Source organism: Panicum virgatum, chromosome 7N (genome assembly GCF_016808335.1).
Source record: "Panicum virgatum strain AP13 chromosome 7N, P.virgatum_v5, whole genome shotgun sequence".
In the NCBI taxonomy this organism is placed as follows: Eukaryota; Viridiplantae; Streptophyta; class Magnoliopsida; order Poales; family Poaceae; genus Panicum; species Panicum virgatum.
Genome location: NC_053151.1, coordinates 9,033,690 through 9,049,716, shown reverse-complemented (window position 1 = coordinate 9,049,716; position 16,027 = coordinate 9,033,690). Strand labels below are relative to the sequence as shown.

Sequence of the window (16,027 nt, the reverse complement as noted above, 5' to 3'; positions counted from 1 at the left end):
GCAGAAGTCCGCATATTTGAGGGGCATGTGCCAAGGATCTCTCTAAGCAGTCATAAGGCAACCGGGTCTCCACTCCCTAAACCCTACAACAGTTGGTGAGAAGCAAATGGATAATTTTTAGATGCACCTCCAATTTTTTCTACTTCAAAATTTTGTATTAGTTTTTTTAAATAGGATCTCATATTGAAAAAGTAGTATAGAATTTTGAACTTAAGAGGATTGGAGGTGTACCTAAGTGACGGGGACATGGGTTCCCGATCCTCCGTCAGATTCTGGATAACTATCGTTGTGTTCGGAGAGCGACATACCGATCCGGCTTCAGATCAACAAGATCCGACTCTGCAATCTTAGTACCACAACTCCTCTGGTTATCAACCGTGTAACAATCCGATTGACCTCGCCACGAAGGCTAATCCCTGCAAGCGCAACGAAGAACACAAGCAAGAACAAGGAAGAATACAACAAAATTGCAGATGTATGATTAAACTCACGAGTTGGGGGTCTAACAAACCGATCTAGCGGCGAACTGTTCTTCACAGAATAACTTAAGCAAAACTCAAACCCTAATGGTGTGGCGGCTGCTGTTTATGAAGACTCTAGGGTCGTGCAAGAACGAAAGACAGCATCGCAGCGCCGGGACAGATTCTGTACGTCAAATTTCTCGGACGATTCCTGTCGACTCCAAATAAATTTGGGCTTGAGACCACTGCCATTGGAAGAGTCTTGGAATTATCTTTCCAACCATATAAAGTGCACCTAAATCCGACTCTGAATACGACCTGGGTGTCCGTTTTAGTGCGGGTTGTTCCTGGAGTCCGAAACGGACTTGAAGTTGATGTTGTTTGGGCCTCCAATTGGTTTGGACGCCCCTTACTGGCCTCCTAAGGTGGTGGCCAAGGTGGAGGACGTCTTGGGCCATCTCTAAAGTGTTCTCCATGTCCTTAAGGCATCCTTCTACTTGGGCCGGGGTCCCAAGGGTGAAAAAGCATTGTTGGGCTGCCAACGAACCGAATGTTGGACTTTGGTGAGCTTGCACTTTGAAACATAATTGTACCTTCAATCAAATAGAGACATGTACATGTGAAACCAAGTGAATTGAATAATCATTATGCAAATATAAAAACAAACTCACCTTATAATCAATGTCCGTATCCAAAGGTATCATGTCCTCCTCATCCTCTCCTTCGTGGCAGCAAACCGTCCTCGGTTTGAGGACATGTTGTCGGTAGTATCCAATATTTCTCTCCTTCCTGAAATTTATCATGTTTCTTTAAAACAAAATTAGGGTTTCTTCACATGACATTATTATAGATATTACATCCCTCAAGTTGATCATATTGCCGCATAGCAAAAGGAGAATTCAGATTTGAACAAATATAAACTCGGTGTACCATGTAGTCTCCTTTGCAAGTATATTTGCTAATAAAATTATATGTACATCTAGACAACCAAGACAATTCAGCACATTTAAATTTCTCTTCTAAACTACTAAGAGTACAAAGAGTATCAAACAGAATATAACCCAAAGTATTTAAAGAAGATAATAATTTCAGCTCATCTTTTTCAGTGGCAATAGAAAACAATTGTTTATTTTCAGCACAAGCATTTTGATCCAAAACAAATGAATCGGTTTCCTTCATAAGTTGTGGCATGGGAATAATTATAGCACTTTGTTTGTCACAAAGATCAATAAAACATACATCGTCTGATGAGGAAAAATCAATAGATGGTTCTAGTACTTTATTAGCATCATTGGTGGACAAATTCAGCACATCAAGAAAGCTCTTACCTGAGACAATTGCATGTTCTTTCTCAATCACCTTGTCCTCTTCTTTTGATACATGGTGCAAAATATTAGTTCCAACAAAAGGCAAAGCAATATCTTCATTTTGTACAAAACCAGATTTAGATGAAAGTGTTGAAACATTCGAAACAGCCCATTCTCTCCTAAACGGTTCACTCTTTCTTCTCTCATCCCTTTCAAGATTAGCTTCTAAAATTTCAATAGCATTCATAGGTATAAGAGTAATTTTTCTACCATGGTATTTGAAAGAATATTTATTAGCAATTGTATTGTGCACAACATTATTTTCAGATATCCAAGACTTGCCTAGCAATAATTGACATACTTGCAGGGGTATTATATCAAAATCTAAATTATCCTTATAAAAACCAATGGAGAATTCAATATTTACAATTTCAGTTACCTTTATTCTATCATAAGAATTTACCCATTGGATGTAGTATGGATGAGGGTGTGGTCTTGTCGTCAAGCCAAGTTTCTCGACCAATTCTAAGCTTGCCAGGTTGTTGTAACTCTCGTGGTCGATGATGACACGACAACGCCGCTCCTTCACAGCAAAGTATGTTTGGAACAAGTTGTTGAACTGGTTTGCTCTGCTTTCTCCATTTGAGAACTGAGCACTTGATGGGCTACATTATTCATGTTGTCCTACAAAAAGTTAGTAATACGAGAAAGGACAGCCAAGGATGATCCCTATCAACTTCTATGAAAGTGGCTAGTGGTGCCTCTCAACACTGCAAAAGGAAGCGTCTTACCAAGCTCTTATAAGGTTCTTACTGCCGCAAAGCACAGGATGCCAACCGGTGACTGGTTCTTATCTTGAGAGAGTGGTACAACAATTGCAAGGATATTTTCTATACTGATCTGAAGTATATATGTGGATCTTGGGAGGCGCACAAAAGAATAAATATATGTATGTGGCACACAAGTCAGTAACAGATAGCAATATTGAATAAATGTCCAAAGCACTTGTCCTAGTTGCTGGCCTATACGTGTTCCTAGCACTAATTTGTGATAAATAAGAGAGGGAAACAAGTATGAAAGGAAGAATAAGGACAAGGCAAAAGGCACTGCAAACAAATAGAGCTATTGGTTGTTGTTTATATGCTCCTCTTTTCTTATCTTTTCATTCACTATTTATTTTTTTTCTCAATCTTTTCTATTTGCTCTTATACTTTGATATATATTTTTTTTTCCAGCAAGGACCACACAAGAACAAATCACAAAAAATATGAGCTCAATTGAATAAATGATGTGGTCTATACAGAATCAGAATGGTGCTCTCAAATGCATGCCAAACATGTGGGCTCTGAAACTCGACCTTCCTGATCGAATTTCACAATTCTAATTTTGCGAACCTAGCACAACTAGGATGAAATGGATCTAAATTTTTTGTAGTTCTCCGTAGATATAAAGTTCGCACCTTTTCGAGTTCGGACGCAAAAGTTATGATTGTTTTATGGAAGACATTCGAATCAGGGTGTTATATGGAAAAAAAGATTTGGATCTAGTGGATGGTGATAGCAAGGTTGATGGAAAACAAAGGGGGATCACACAAATTAGACTGAAACACAATCTAAACTAGCAACAAGACCTTGACCTAGGACAAAAACTCAACACTACGAACTCTGAAACTGAAATATGCAAAGGCTATGGTGCGGATGGTTGTAGGGTAGGAAATAAATATGGCAGTGGACTATGGGATGAAAGACAGAAAATACTCGAAGTAAAGGATAAATGTAAACCTGACGGTAAACCCGTCTTTGAATATCACTTGATGGGGACAGGGGTTCCCGATCTTCCGTCAGGTTCTGGATAACTATCGTTGTGTTCGGAGAGGGACACACCGATCCGGCTTCAGATCAACACGATCTGACCCTGCAATCTTAGTACCACAACTCCTCTGGTTATCAACCGTGTCACAACCCGATTGACCTCACCACGAAGGCTAATCCCTGCAAGCGCAACAAAGAAAACAAGCAAGAACAAGGAAGAATGCAACCAAATTGCAAATGTATGATTAAACTCATGAGTTGGGGTCTCACAAACCGATCTAGCGGCGAACTATTTTTGACAGAATAATTTAAGCAAAACCCAAACCCTAATGGTGTGGCGGCTGCTGTTTATGAAGACTCTAGGGTCGTGCAAGACCCTCTGGATGCACCCCTAATGGGTTCCCACACGATATAAGGCCCAAAGGCCGAAAGACAGTATCGCAGTGCCGGCACAGATTCTATACGTCAAATTTCTCAGACGATTCCCATCGACTCCGAACAAATTTGGGCCTAAGACCTGGTGCAATTGGAAGCGTCTTGGAATTATCTTTCGAACCATATAAAATGCACCCAAATCCGACTCCGAATGCGACCTGGGCGTCTGTTTTAGTGCGGGCTGTTCCTCGAGTCCGAAACGGACTTGAAGTTGATGTTGTTTGGGCCTCCAATTGGCTTGGACGCCCCTTACTAGCCTCCTAAGGTGGTGGCCAAGGTGGAGGACGCCCTGTGCCATCTCTAAGGTGTTCTCCACATCCTTAAGGCATGCTTCTACTTGGGCCGGGGTCCCAAGGGTGAAGAAGCATTGTTGGGCTGCCGACGAATAGAATATTGAACTTTGATGAGTTTGCACTTTTGAAACACAATTGTAACTTTAATCAAATAAAGATATGTACATGTGGAATCAAGTGAATTGTATAATCATTATACAAATGTAAAAACAAACTCACCTTATAATCAATGTTCGTATCCAAAGGTGTTGTGTCCTCATCACTAAGGATCACTCATTTGCACCTCTAGATATGACAAAGCTTGATAAGTAATTTGGTAAATAATATTTTATGTCAAGTGGTGAAGAACCAAATATGTCATAGTTACAAATTAAATACACATGTGATTTGAATATTCATTAGTCAAAATATATAAAATTTGATTTCATTTGCTAAAATAATTTATGAAGGAAGGAAGTGAAATGCAATTTAACTAGACTATTTCAACATATAAATGGATTTATCAAAAGTACTATTGCTACCTACCCAAAATATAAGATCTAGTTTGACTTAGCATAGTCCTCAAGATCACACTTTAACCTTTGTGATGTGGCACTGCCCCGATCTTTCGGCAAGTATGATAGATTCATTTAGTGGAGAACTCGATGTTGGCGATTTTGACTTCTAATAGACACGATTCGAACCCTAGCAACCGTTACACCGCTGCTCCGTTGGTTATAAATGAAGCACAACTTGATTGACCTCGTCAAGAACACTCAATCTGAAATTGTAGATGTGTATGAAGCGAGTATGAGTATGGGGTTCAAACTCTGATCACAAAAGGACTAATCATCAATGTAGTATAGAACAAGAACGGGATCCTAACTCACAACAAAAGGACTCGATGTCATAGTTGCAATGAACGATGTATGTTTCTCAAAAGAAAACTAAACTCAACAAAACCCTAACCCTAATGTGGTGGCTGCTGCCGAATATATGAGGGTTAGGTCGTGGATTCGCCCCTACGGGCTCCAACACGATACACGGACCAACGACCCAAAAGACGACGGCGCAACACCCTAACAGATTTTGGATGCCCACTTTTTTCAACGATCCCCGTTGACTCGGATCTAATAAAAAAGTGGAACATATGTCATTGGAAAGCTTATCTCCTTAGCTTTACATACATATGTAGAACGTCCAAAACGGACATCGTATGTGATCTGGGCATCGTTTATAGTGAGTGCTGCTCCTAGACTCCAAAGTGGACTCAAACTTGAGTTGTTTTGGGCCTACACCTTGGCGACTCAAACTGAGTTAGCCTTAAGACTCCTTCATGACTTGTACACCCTTGTTGGACTTCTTTTGTATGCCATACACCAATCATGGTCATATGCATGGGTGTCATATCTTCATCACTTTGTGCCAGCAAGTGTTTGATAGTCAGTGCCGGCTTTGGGGGGGGGGGGGGGGGGGCGACGGCCCGAAGCCCACGGATTAGGGGGGGCAAGATCTAGTAAGTAGTAGGTAGTAATACTTGGATCAACTTGGAGAACCAGTCACGTAGATCTTCCGAAATTCCGCTTGAATTACATATATTATTAGAATTTCTATCTTCCTTTTAGTTACAGTCTTAAATGAAAATAGTTGGCCTAAAGCCCTCCACAATGTGAGGTTTGAGTGATGCTGAAAAAAGAGAAAGAGAATTGGGGCATTACTCTATACACTGTGGAAGATGATGATTATTTCAAGCAATGAAAGAAAATATTGAGCGGGGCAAGAACTTGTGCCGGTGCCATTTCTATTAAAAGTTGTTTGTCCTTGTTAGCTCTCCTCGCCAATTGCCGCTCACAGCTTGTCTCGGGTCTGGGAAGAGAGAAATTAAAAGTAGTGCTATTTTATTTGACGTGGGTCTCAAATATATTTGATAGCTTGGATGCCCATTCATTTGTACACTGTAGCTCTATAAGGTCAATGCATATTCACTCACTTCTAGACTTTTTTTTTCTCAAGTATCACTGCAACATTGTGGAGGGCCTAAAGGGCTCAAAGTGTCTCGGTCGTCCTGGGCCTTCAAAACTATGAGCCGGCCCTATTGATAGTTACAGATATTTATATTTCTAAATACAAATCTATTTAGCTTTGCGTAGCTTCTTAGTCCTCAAAGGAGAAGTTGATCAGCAAAGCATATAGTAAACCAGGTTAGTGATCAAAGAAGTTAATGATCAGTTAGAAAACATCGACGGCAGTATGAGATGAAAACTAATACGCTGCGTGAGCAAGGATGGCAACGGGTCGGATTCAGTTCGGGTGAAGTGTCTAGGCACCCAAAACCGAAACCATAACCTAAGACCCGAACCCGCCCTGAACTCCAATTCGGGTGTGAATTCATCCCAAAACCGAAATTCGCAGATATCCAAGACCTGATGGATAATCTGAAACTCGCGGGCTGCATTCCATTCCATTCCAACAAAGGACAATACAGAGAGTCGCATTCCATTCCGGCTGCCAGCGAGATCGCGGTCAGGGCGTCTGGCCGTGCGGGTGCGGGCGAACTGGAGGCCGGGGTCGCAATCGCGGTCTTGCCAAGTAGAGGCTAGCGTCGTCGCGGCAAGGCCCGGGGCCAGCGAGGGGCCGTGCGCCTGGGCGGGAGCAGTGTGGGGAGAGGCGCAGGTGGCCGCCTCCGTCGTGCACCACGGGGTACGAAGCAGCTGCCTCCGCCGTGCGCCGGGGCCGCCCGTTCCATGCCCGGGCGGGAGCCGGGAGGGGCGCACAGGGCGACGGGCAGAGTGCGATGGGAGCGGGGCGCGGCCGCGCGGGTCGGCGACTCGACCGTCGGTGCTGGAACTCGGGCGTGAGTGCCTGGGACTAGGTGAGGAGATTGCGTTGGGGATAGGAAGGCTGGAAGGGTGCGGCGCGGGGGAGGGGGGGCTCCGTGACTGGGTGAGGAGCTGCGGAGGGAGGACTCAGACTTGAATAGTTAGGGTTGCAAGATGGGCTGCTATGGGGCTCGTTCGGACTTGGTAAAGGTTGTCGCACCACCTGGAGGCCCGATGGAGCTCCGCGGTATATTTAAGGATCCGCCTCAAACTCAAAATATTTTGGGTATCTGAACCCGCAAAGCCGCGGGTGAAAATCAAGAACCGAACCCGAAACTCGCAAACCCAAAATCCGCAGATACCCGTCCCGAACCCGATCCACTGCCATCCTTATGCGTGAGCCTTTTATATCCACACAACAATCAGTTTGATTTCATCTCGTGCAAAAAGGATTTCTTTAAATAAGAACACACTATTTTCATGTAGACATGGTAAATTTGGCCTATCTTGTTTTCTTGTATCAAAATACAGTAAGATTGCTGTATAATAATCCAATTCTCTAAAAAAAATTCGGCACTGGTACACCGTTGTACTCCCAGTGCCCCAAAAAAATACAAGTCATTTACCGAGGAGTCAAACAAATTTCCAGTTTGACCAAATGTATATAAAAAATTACTAACATTTATTTATTCAAATAGATTTAGTATGAAAGCACATTACATAATTAATCTAATAACACTTAAATATTAATATTATTTTGTATAATTTTGGTCAAATTTAAATTTATTTGATTTCTTGAAAAATAAGAGTGGCATTTTTTTTACGGAGGGAGTATAATGTTGCCGTCTCCGTCCACCATGCCATATTAAGATTGAAAAAAAAATCCGATTGGGTCAAAATCCTTTCCCCGTGGGCCTCTGCTGTTACCCCGGGCCCCAACGCCGCTGGTCCACCTCCCACAGCCGCAGCCCTGCCGCGGCCGCCGCTGCGCTCCTCCGCCTGGAGGCCCTCAACTCCCGGCGCTCGCGTCCCGGCTCAACCCGACGCACTCAGTCCGATGGAGCACTCCAGATGGGCGAGGGTTTGATGCGCGGCCGCCCCCCCTCTCTTCCGGCGCCCTCAGCGGCGGATGGAGGGGGCTCCAGCCCCCCTAAGAGCCCATAAGTACACGTAAATCAGTGTAGCAAAATTTCAAATCACCATTAAATCTTCACACAGATCAACATCTCCATTATTTCAGCCTCCTTGTCTCTCATCGTGCATCCGCCACTGGGCGCCCTTGCCGGACGACGACAACCTCCTCCGTGAGATCTTCCTCCGCCTCCCGCCGCGGCCGTCCTCCCTCCCCCGCGCCTCCCTCGTCTGCAAGCGCTGGGCCCGCCTCGTCTACGATCCCCAATTCCTGCGCCGCTTCTCCGCGTTCCACGGCCGCCGCCAACAGCCCCCGCTCCTGGGCTTCTTCTCCAAAGGCCCCCACGACGTTGGCTTCACCCCGACGCTGGACCCGCCCGACCGCGTCCACCGCTCGCGCCTCTCCCTGCAGCCGCATCGCCTCGACGAACACTACATCTTCTTCGGCTGCCGCCACGGCCTCGCTCTCAGCTTCAACCCGACGCGCCGAGAGATCATCTTGTGTGATCCTGTAGCCCGAGACCATCGCCTTGTCGCTGTCCCGCCGGCGTGGTTCAACAACGAAGACCCACGCTCTACCATCCGCAATGCTGCGCTGGTTTGCGACGGCCACCAGGCCGGCCGGTTGCCACTTGAAGCCTTCAAGGTGATCTTGCTACGCTCTGATGATGTGCTGCATGATCCTGACCCAAGGTGTTCGCCTCCCTCCACGAATCAAGGACTGGTGTCTGGAACGACCTCGTCTCGACATCGATCACGGCACTACTTTTGATGCTCAGTCCCAGCATCCTGGTTGGAAACTCACTGTGCTGGTTCCTTGGTGGCTGTGGGAACCGTGGCATTCTTGTGTATGATTTGGCCAAGCACAATCTAGCTCAGATTGATACCCCAGTGGATGCACACATTGCAACAGCATCGCGCTTTCAAATATTGAGGATGGAGAATAGCGAACTTGGCCTCGCCGTTTTGTCAGGCGTGAGCATGCAACTATGGGAGAGGAAGGCCAGTTCCAATGATGGTGTCACATGGATGCTTCAGAAAACCATAGAACTGGACAAGCTCCTTTCATTGAGGTCACTAATTTGTCGAACATGGACAGCGATACATGGATATGATGAGGATAGTCATGTGATGTTTGTATCAATAGATCTTGAAGTCTTCATGATCCCACTCAAGTCACTGCAGTTCAGAAATCTTTTCGAGATTGATTTCATGACCACCTATTATCCCTACACAGGTTTCCATACTATAGGTAATAACTCTTATCTTTTAGGAGGAACAATTTCTTCCCTGTATCGTTGCTGCAATCTTCTAGGAGTAGCAATATTTTCCCTAGAAATTCGTTCACGTGCTTAAGAGTTAAGACTACTGATAACCATGGATAGTATTTTCCCTTTTTGTTCCTTTGGCCAGCTAGTAAACTGAATAACTGATGCCATTTTTTCAACTGCTACTGAGTTGAGTAAAAGACTGCTGAAATTCATTTGTTGACTGTCCATGGATGGATACATAAAGTTTTCTATATTTGTCTTTTTCTGTGATTCTCTTGGGTTGACCCTTTTCATCATAAGTTTACTATATAGTTCTAGATATATAACTTCATTTCTCCTGATCAGCTTGACATTTTTTGAACATGTTTTTCAGTCTAAGCCCCACTTTGCATTTTGGTAACCTTATCACTTCAGAGTTATTTCTCTTGTAGGCAGGAGCACTGTCAGTATAGATGTTGGATCTGACACTTTGAACAACACTTGAGACTATCCTCAGATCTGATAACTTGAGATGATTGAACAGGTAATGCAAATCTATTATCTGCTATTTGTATAAGAAATACATATTGAGTTAATGACACCATGGGTAAGTAAACATGGCATGTTTGTTCAAGTTGGTTGCTCCACTCCTGTTGTGTTTGTTTGAGTTACCAAGTTAAATGGTCAATCTAATGTCCATGGAAGGCCAATAAGGCAAGCGCTGCTGTTGTGGCACTGCAATAGCCTCTGTTCGCAGGGAGGGTCCTTCGCTTTCTGAAAGGCAGACCTTATATATTGATCTTCTTTTTTTAATTCTCAAGGCCCAATTCACTTCTGTTCTTCCTATTAATTGGCAAATCGCTAGAAATCTCTTGTTCTGGCAGGTGTCAGCCAGCATTCTAGAGGCCATGGCACTATCTCCCAAGAAAAATAAAAAGAAAACCCCTTAAAAATTGCCATCATTTTCTTACTGCTGAAAATGGAGTAACTAAAATAGAGGAGCATATCTAGAAGCTACTGCTTGCTGAGATGATATGATTTGGATCCTGCTGCTTTTCTCCAACAAATGCGCATGATTTGCAGCCTATTCTATGTAGTAAGGATGCCATGCACCACAAAAATTAACTAATAATGATGGAGCTCTGGCCTCTGACCTGAAGGGAAGCTTGTTGACAATGGGTGTGGTTTTCAGGCTAAGGTTCTTGCTAGTTCTAGTATCCATAGCTTTACCGTTCTCAATAAATCCTACTCCCTCCGTCCCAAAATAAGCGTTGTTTTAGAAAATTTCAGACACATTACTCATCCTAAGAAATGACTTTGTTACCCCTAATTACTTCTAGCAATTGTGATTGAAAACAGTGTTACTTATTTGGTTTTCTGGATCCTCAATGAATGCGTATGCATTGGAACTAGAAAAGTAGCATCTACTAAGTATTTGAATCGCTCTATGTGCTTTCCCTTGGTACATGGTATTGGTTTAATTAGATGGATCTCATTACAAGCTAAAACAACACTCTTTCCGGGATAAAATTTGAATGCTAAAACAACACTTATCTTGGGATGGAGGGAGTATGTATCTATTATATTAATAGCTTGTCCCTGGTCTACCTTCGATTCCTCTGTTGGCATCATAGCGACAATTGAGCTAGACATTAAACCATTAATATTAGTACACAACAAAATGACAAAAACCTCAATACAATCACTGAACCATGCTACAACAGGAAGTTTTATTCCCCTCGCAGCAGTTTCAACGTATGCGACCAAAGTATGCGAGGGGCATCTTTGGCAGAGCTCCCAGGCTGAGACCGAAGTGCCAACAAGAATCAAAAGGAATAAAGCTCCAATTGCTAGTATATGTAGGTGGGATGGTAAGGAGGGATTACGTGAAGAGTGACTTACATCGACACATGACTATGTGGGTAGCTCAAGGGTGTCTCCCTTGGGTCTAAAAGAATACCTTTTTGCTATTTTCTTTGTCCAACTTTGGTTTCACTATCTGTGTCAGCTCCTGTTGACAGCTGGCATGGATACGTCCCTACCAGCTGAGGCGCAGGCACAGATACATGAATGTCTGTTTCTCCTCTGTAGTGCCACTTCAAATAGCTGGCATGGATAAGAGTCAAGAGCCGAAACTGGTGAGGTGTGTGTTTTGCTGTAGTGTGCACACGTTAGGAGCAGATTACCTCATGGAACAAGGTTGAAAGGTGGGGCAATTGCAGACCACTACCTCGATCGCTCCTGTTTCGACCATGGGAGGAAAAGGTTGAACTAGTGTGGCTTATCGGTTCTAATGGAGAAATACATAGGTTCTTCCCGAGTGCCATGTTGGCAGTGCTAAACTTTTATCTTTTACATTTCAGGCTTGTGAGGACATTTGATAACCCACTTAAACATGTTCCGAGTGCAGACCTAAATGTCCGTTCTAAGTGTTTGCTGATCTGTTTGAACCAATGTGACAAGTATAATGACCCATGGTGGAATTTACTAAATAAATTTATATGTTTATTAAGTTAGCATGTTTAGGAATCCCTTACCTTCTACTCCCTCTGTCCCATAATAGTTACTTGTAAAGTTTTTCAGACAGATTAAGGGTGGATAGTAAAAGTCTATATTACCGTTCTTTTGTATAATCGACACCTTCTAACTTACTGAAAAGCCCAGCCAGCTGGTACACAAGTTAATCTGGGAATATCCATTAGCAGTGAGAAAACTACTGCCTCCGTCCCAAATTATTAGCCGTTTTGGCTTTTCTAGATTCAAACACTTTGCTATGCACCTAGACATAATACATATTTAGATGCATAGCAAAGTCTAGATGCATAGCAAAGTCTATGAATCTAGAAAAGCTAAAAACGACTAATAATTTGGGACAGAGGGAGTAATGTTTAAAAAGTTTTAGATAAGCAATCTATTACCGAAGTTTCAAAAATTTAAGCGACTCTCGAGCACACATGTCAACTTCATGCATTACATTTGGGGTTGTACGTTGACTTGTGCATTATGATACCTTGATAGTTGATACTGAGCAACTGCCACAGAACTAGGAGTCATGGTTCAAAGATAAAAAATAGCTTCATTTGCATCAGTTAATGCTCCAGGCCTCTGACCGTTTTGCTTTTTGTGTCAGATCAACTCGAAGAGAACGGAGTTATGCAGCCCATGATGAAGAATCGACATGATGCAGGTTTATTATTGTTTTTCTCTGCTCTTGACTGTAATTTACCTGTCTTTAGTGTGGCTATCGACTGTAATTTACTTGTCTCTTACGTCAGCCTTCATCTACTGTGGAGTTGACCCACCGACTTTTATCTGTTCTCAGCATTAGATTGTCAACTGAGGTGGTTTGCTTCCAGTAACCTGCCTATCAGTTATCACGTTCTGTTTTATGTGAGCGATTTTGATGGCAGCTGGTTGATTTCGTTCTAACATACGACGACACCATGCTCATGTATGGATTTCTCGTGCTGTCTTGTAGCCATAACTTTGATGTTGTAAATGATGAGAGGTATGTTGGGTTTTACAAAGACGTAACTTTGATATTGTAATGATAAGAGGTATGTGGGTTTTTTTTTTTCATTTAAAACCAAGACATCTCTCTTCCAAGAAGGCAACTACGGAGGGACAGAGAGCTTTCCCAATAACAACCGGTGGAGTCTCGGACCTTAAAAATCTCTAGTAGTTTCTTCTTAACAAATTTCTCAATAGTCAGGTAATGGAATGTTTTAATAGTTTTTCCATAGCTACTAGGGGAGTTGTTTATACTCTCAGTAATCTCGTCTTGATCTAACTATCATATTAGGAAGAGTTCATGTAAGTTTCAAATCTTTCTGTTTTGGGAGAGTGGATGTAAATTAGTTTGTTCTAATAATTATTGGAAATGAGAAAGATAGATGAATTTTATTGAAGTAGTTGATTTGAAAAGTGAGGATCTGCTGAAGATAGTCAATGTCTATGGTGGCAACACAAAACTTAAAAAAATAATCCTCTCATTTTCCTCTATCGACACACGCTCCTCGTGTTATCTGCCTGCACTAGACAAAGCAAATTCGATCACGCCTATGATTAAAAAATAGTTTCTACTCTCTTGGTCCCTAAATTATTAGTCGTTTTGGTTTTTCTAGATATATAGTTTTACTATGCATGTAGATATATATCATGTCTAGGTGTATAGCAAAATTGATGTATCTAAAAAAGTCAAAACAACTAATAATTTGAGAAAGGAGGAGTGTACCTATATATTTTCCTGCTTCACTCCTCCCTCTCCTTCACACACCCTACTGTGTTTAGATCTGAGCTCACCTGCCTCTAATCCTTCGCTATATCTAGGCTCAAGCTGTGCCATCGTCTCCAGATTCGTAATCCACACCACAAACCCTTCCCAACTGGCCTCCTCCATTGCCACGCAAGCTGCCACCTCGCCGTCCCGTCCACACCTCACCATCATCTATCCGTTCATCTTTCTAGTCCGGCAACCACCAATCCTCTCTTAACTCGAAACACCAATCTGAAGAAGAGCTCGCGGGAGAAAATAAGATGCTCACGGAGAAAGGTCATCCAAGTTAGAGGTGCTCCTGTTTGTTATTTTTTTCTTTTCTTCTAAAAAATCCCGTCCCCTCAAAGTGCATTTGGCCCTCTAAGAGAGTTTTGATGTTGATGACATGCATAATTAAGGAGAAAATGAGTATATCGAGCAATGAACAAGTTCAAAAATTATTGAAATGAAAAAGAGCATTAGAAGACACCAATTTTGTTAAAGGAACGATATTTGATATTTGAGCTTAATTGAAGATCTTTTATAATTTTTTTATTTTGAATTTGAGTACAGAAAACACCATACTATTAAGAGGAATGCGCAAAGATTGCTTGTACTTTCCAAAGTGCCTAATTGAGATGCAAACAACCCATGAGAGACACAAATCACTCACTTGAGCACTTGTTCCTGCCTTTTTTTTTCCAGGGGTCGGAACTCGGAAGCTCCGACTAAGGGTCGCCTGGTCGGAAGTTCCGACCCCAATCGGAAGTCTCCTGCTTCTTCCGGTGAGCGGTTCTCGGCCAGGTAGTTTTAATTAGGTCGAAAATTCCAACCCTGTGTTGGAACTTTCGACAAGTACTTTTCTCCACAACAACGGTTATATATACCCTCTCAGCCCCTCTTTTATTTGCTGCTGACTTTCCACGAACAGAACACACTCTTGAGCTTCCAAAACTTCTCCTCAATCCCTTGTTGAGCTAAACTTTGAGTGAATTTGAGCTATGGCTTGGTGAGAGCAGGATTGAGGTGTGAGCTTGAGCCTTTGAGTTGTGAGTGCAGCCAAGTCCATCTCAAGGGCACTAGAAGCATGTCTGTCAGTTGATTCGTGTTTGTTACTTCTGAAACTTGCTTTTAGACAGTTAGGCGTTGTCCAGTGAGCGTCCTCTCGTGTGTGCGCGCGCCCTGGGAAGTTTGTATTACCCCATCCTTGGTGTACTTTTGATAGTAAGTGACTCAATCATCCTTATTGGTTGATTGAGTAAGGGAAAGGGTTAGTGGACAACCCTGCTCTCTGTGAGGTCTTCCTTTGTGGGAGTGAACTTCGTGAATATCTTGTGTCACTTGCTCTTATTGCTTTTATCTAGTTCTTGTTAACCTTGAGTTTGTTTTGTCCCGATCTACGTTTGTGTGTTGTTTCTTTGGGCAAGTTCACCTATAGGTTACTCTAAGACTTACTGCTAAAGTTTTGTTTCAAACAGGTTCTACAAATTTAACTCAAACCTATTATTTCGTTCAAATTCTTACTCTTGTCGGAAGTTCCTACTCAGTATCCGAAGTTCCGGTCCATTGGAACTTCCTACATAGGATCGGATGTTCCGATGTATTTAACCTCTACGAAGAATTTTCAGCTTTTACAGGTTCGCCTATTCAAACCCCTCCTTTAGGCATCACCAAGATCCTTTTTATCCCTGGCGAATGTCATAATAGTCTTAGAGCAACTTCAGCATGCTAGCTATCCTGGCTGGGTTCGCTAAAAAAAGAAAACCACCCCCAAAATCAGCATCCAACAACCTGGCTATCTTCCTCGCATTGCTATCTGCCTCTGCAATTCCTCCCCTTCCCTTAGCAAAGATGCCGACCGAGACGGACTCGCCATGATCCCGGCCTCCCATGCCCTCCCGCGACCTCCCCGTCTTTCCTGTGTGCTGTTGTGATCAGCGTCGCAGACCTCGTCGCCATCGCCATCGCAGGCAGAGCAACAACTTCTTCTTGGATGACCTCACTGGCTAGATGGATGGGTGCCACGAGCTCCTCCCTCGATTCCCCCATTGGCTGGCCGAGCCTCTCACCGGAGTAGAGCTCGACATCGCCGCCCGAGCACCTGTACGCTGACGACCCTCCTCCCGCCACCTCCGACCATAGCTCTCGTCTCAAATCGATCGCAAGTGATCCCCTCATGTTCCCCGACCACTTTCCCACCGCCGGCAAGCCCTTCCCTCATCGGAATTTCATATATGCCGATGTAGCCATGTCTGGGGACTACATTGCAAGCCCTAAGTTCTTTCT

The 16,027-nt window shown here is 43.3% G+C and overlaps 1 protein-coding gene and 1 long non-coding RNA gene across 2 annotated transcripts; both read left to right on the top strand.

Moving 5' to 3' along the window:
- The first annotated feature begins 8,162 nt into the window (after positions 1-8,162).
- Positions 8,163-9,008, top strand: LOC120680907. Its single transcript, XM_039962486.1, has 2 exons — positions 8,163-8,186; positions 8,346-9,008. Exons 1-2 carry the CDS (start codon positions 8,163-8,165, stop codon positions 9,006-9,008), a joined length of 687 nt encoding a protein of 228 aa, XP_039818420.1.
- Positions 9,007-12,875, top strand: LOC120683643. The gene is made up of 3 exons (XR_005678864.1): positions 9,007-9,488; positions 9,939-10,030; positions 12,617-12,875. It is a non-coding gene; the product is annotated as an uncharacterized LOC120683643 (long non-coding RNA).
- Positions 12,876-16,027: the final 3,152 nt, after the last annotated feature.

Bases quoted from the DNA above. Each gene is read 5' to 3' on its own strand.
- LOC120680907 (XM_039962486.1), top strand. From the start codon at position 8,163: ATGGAGCACTCCAGATGGGCGAGG. The intron at 8,187-8,345 runs GTTTGATGCGCG...CCATTATTTCAG, and splicing joins AGCACTCCAGATGGGCGAGG to CCTCCTTGTCTCTCATCGTG.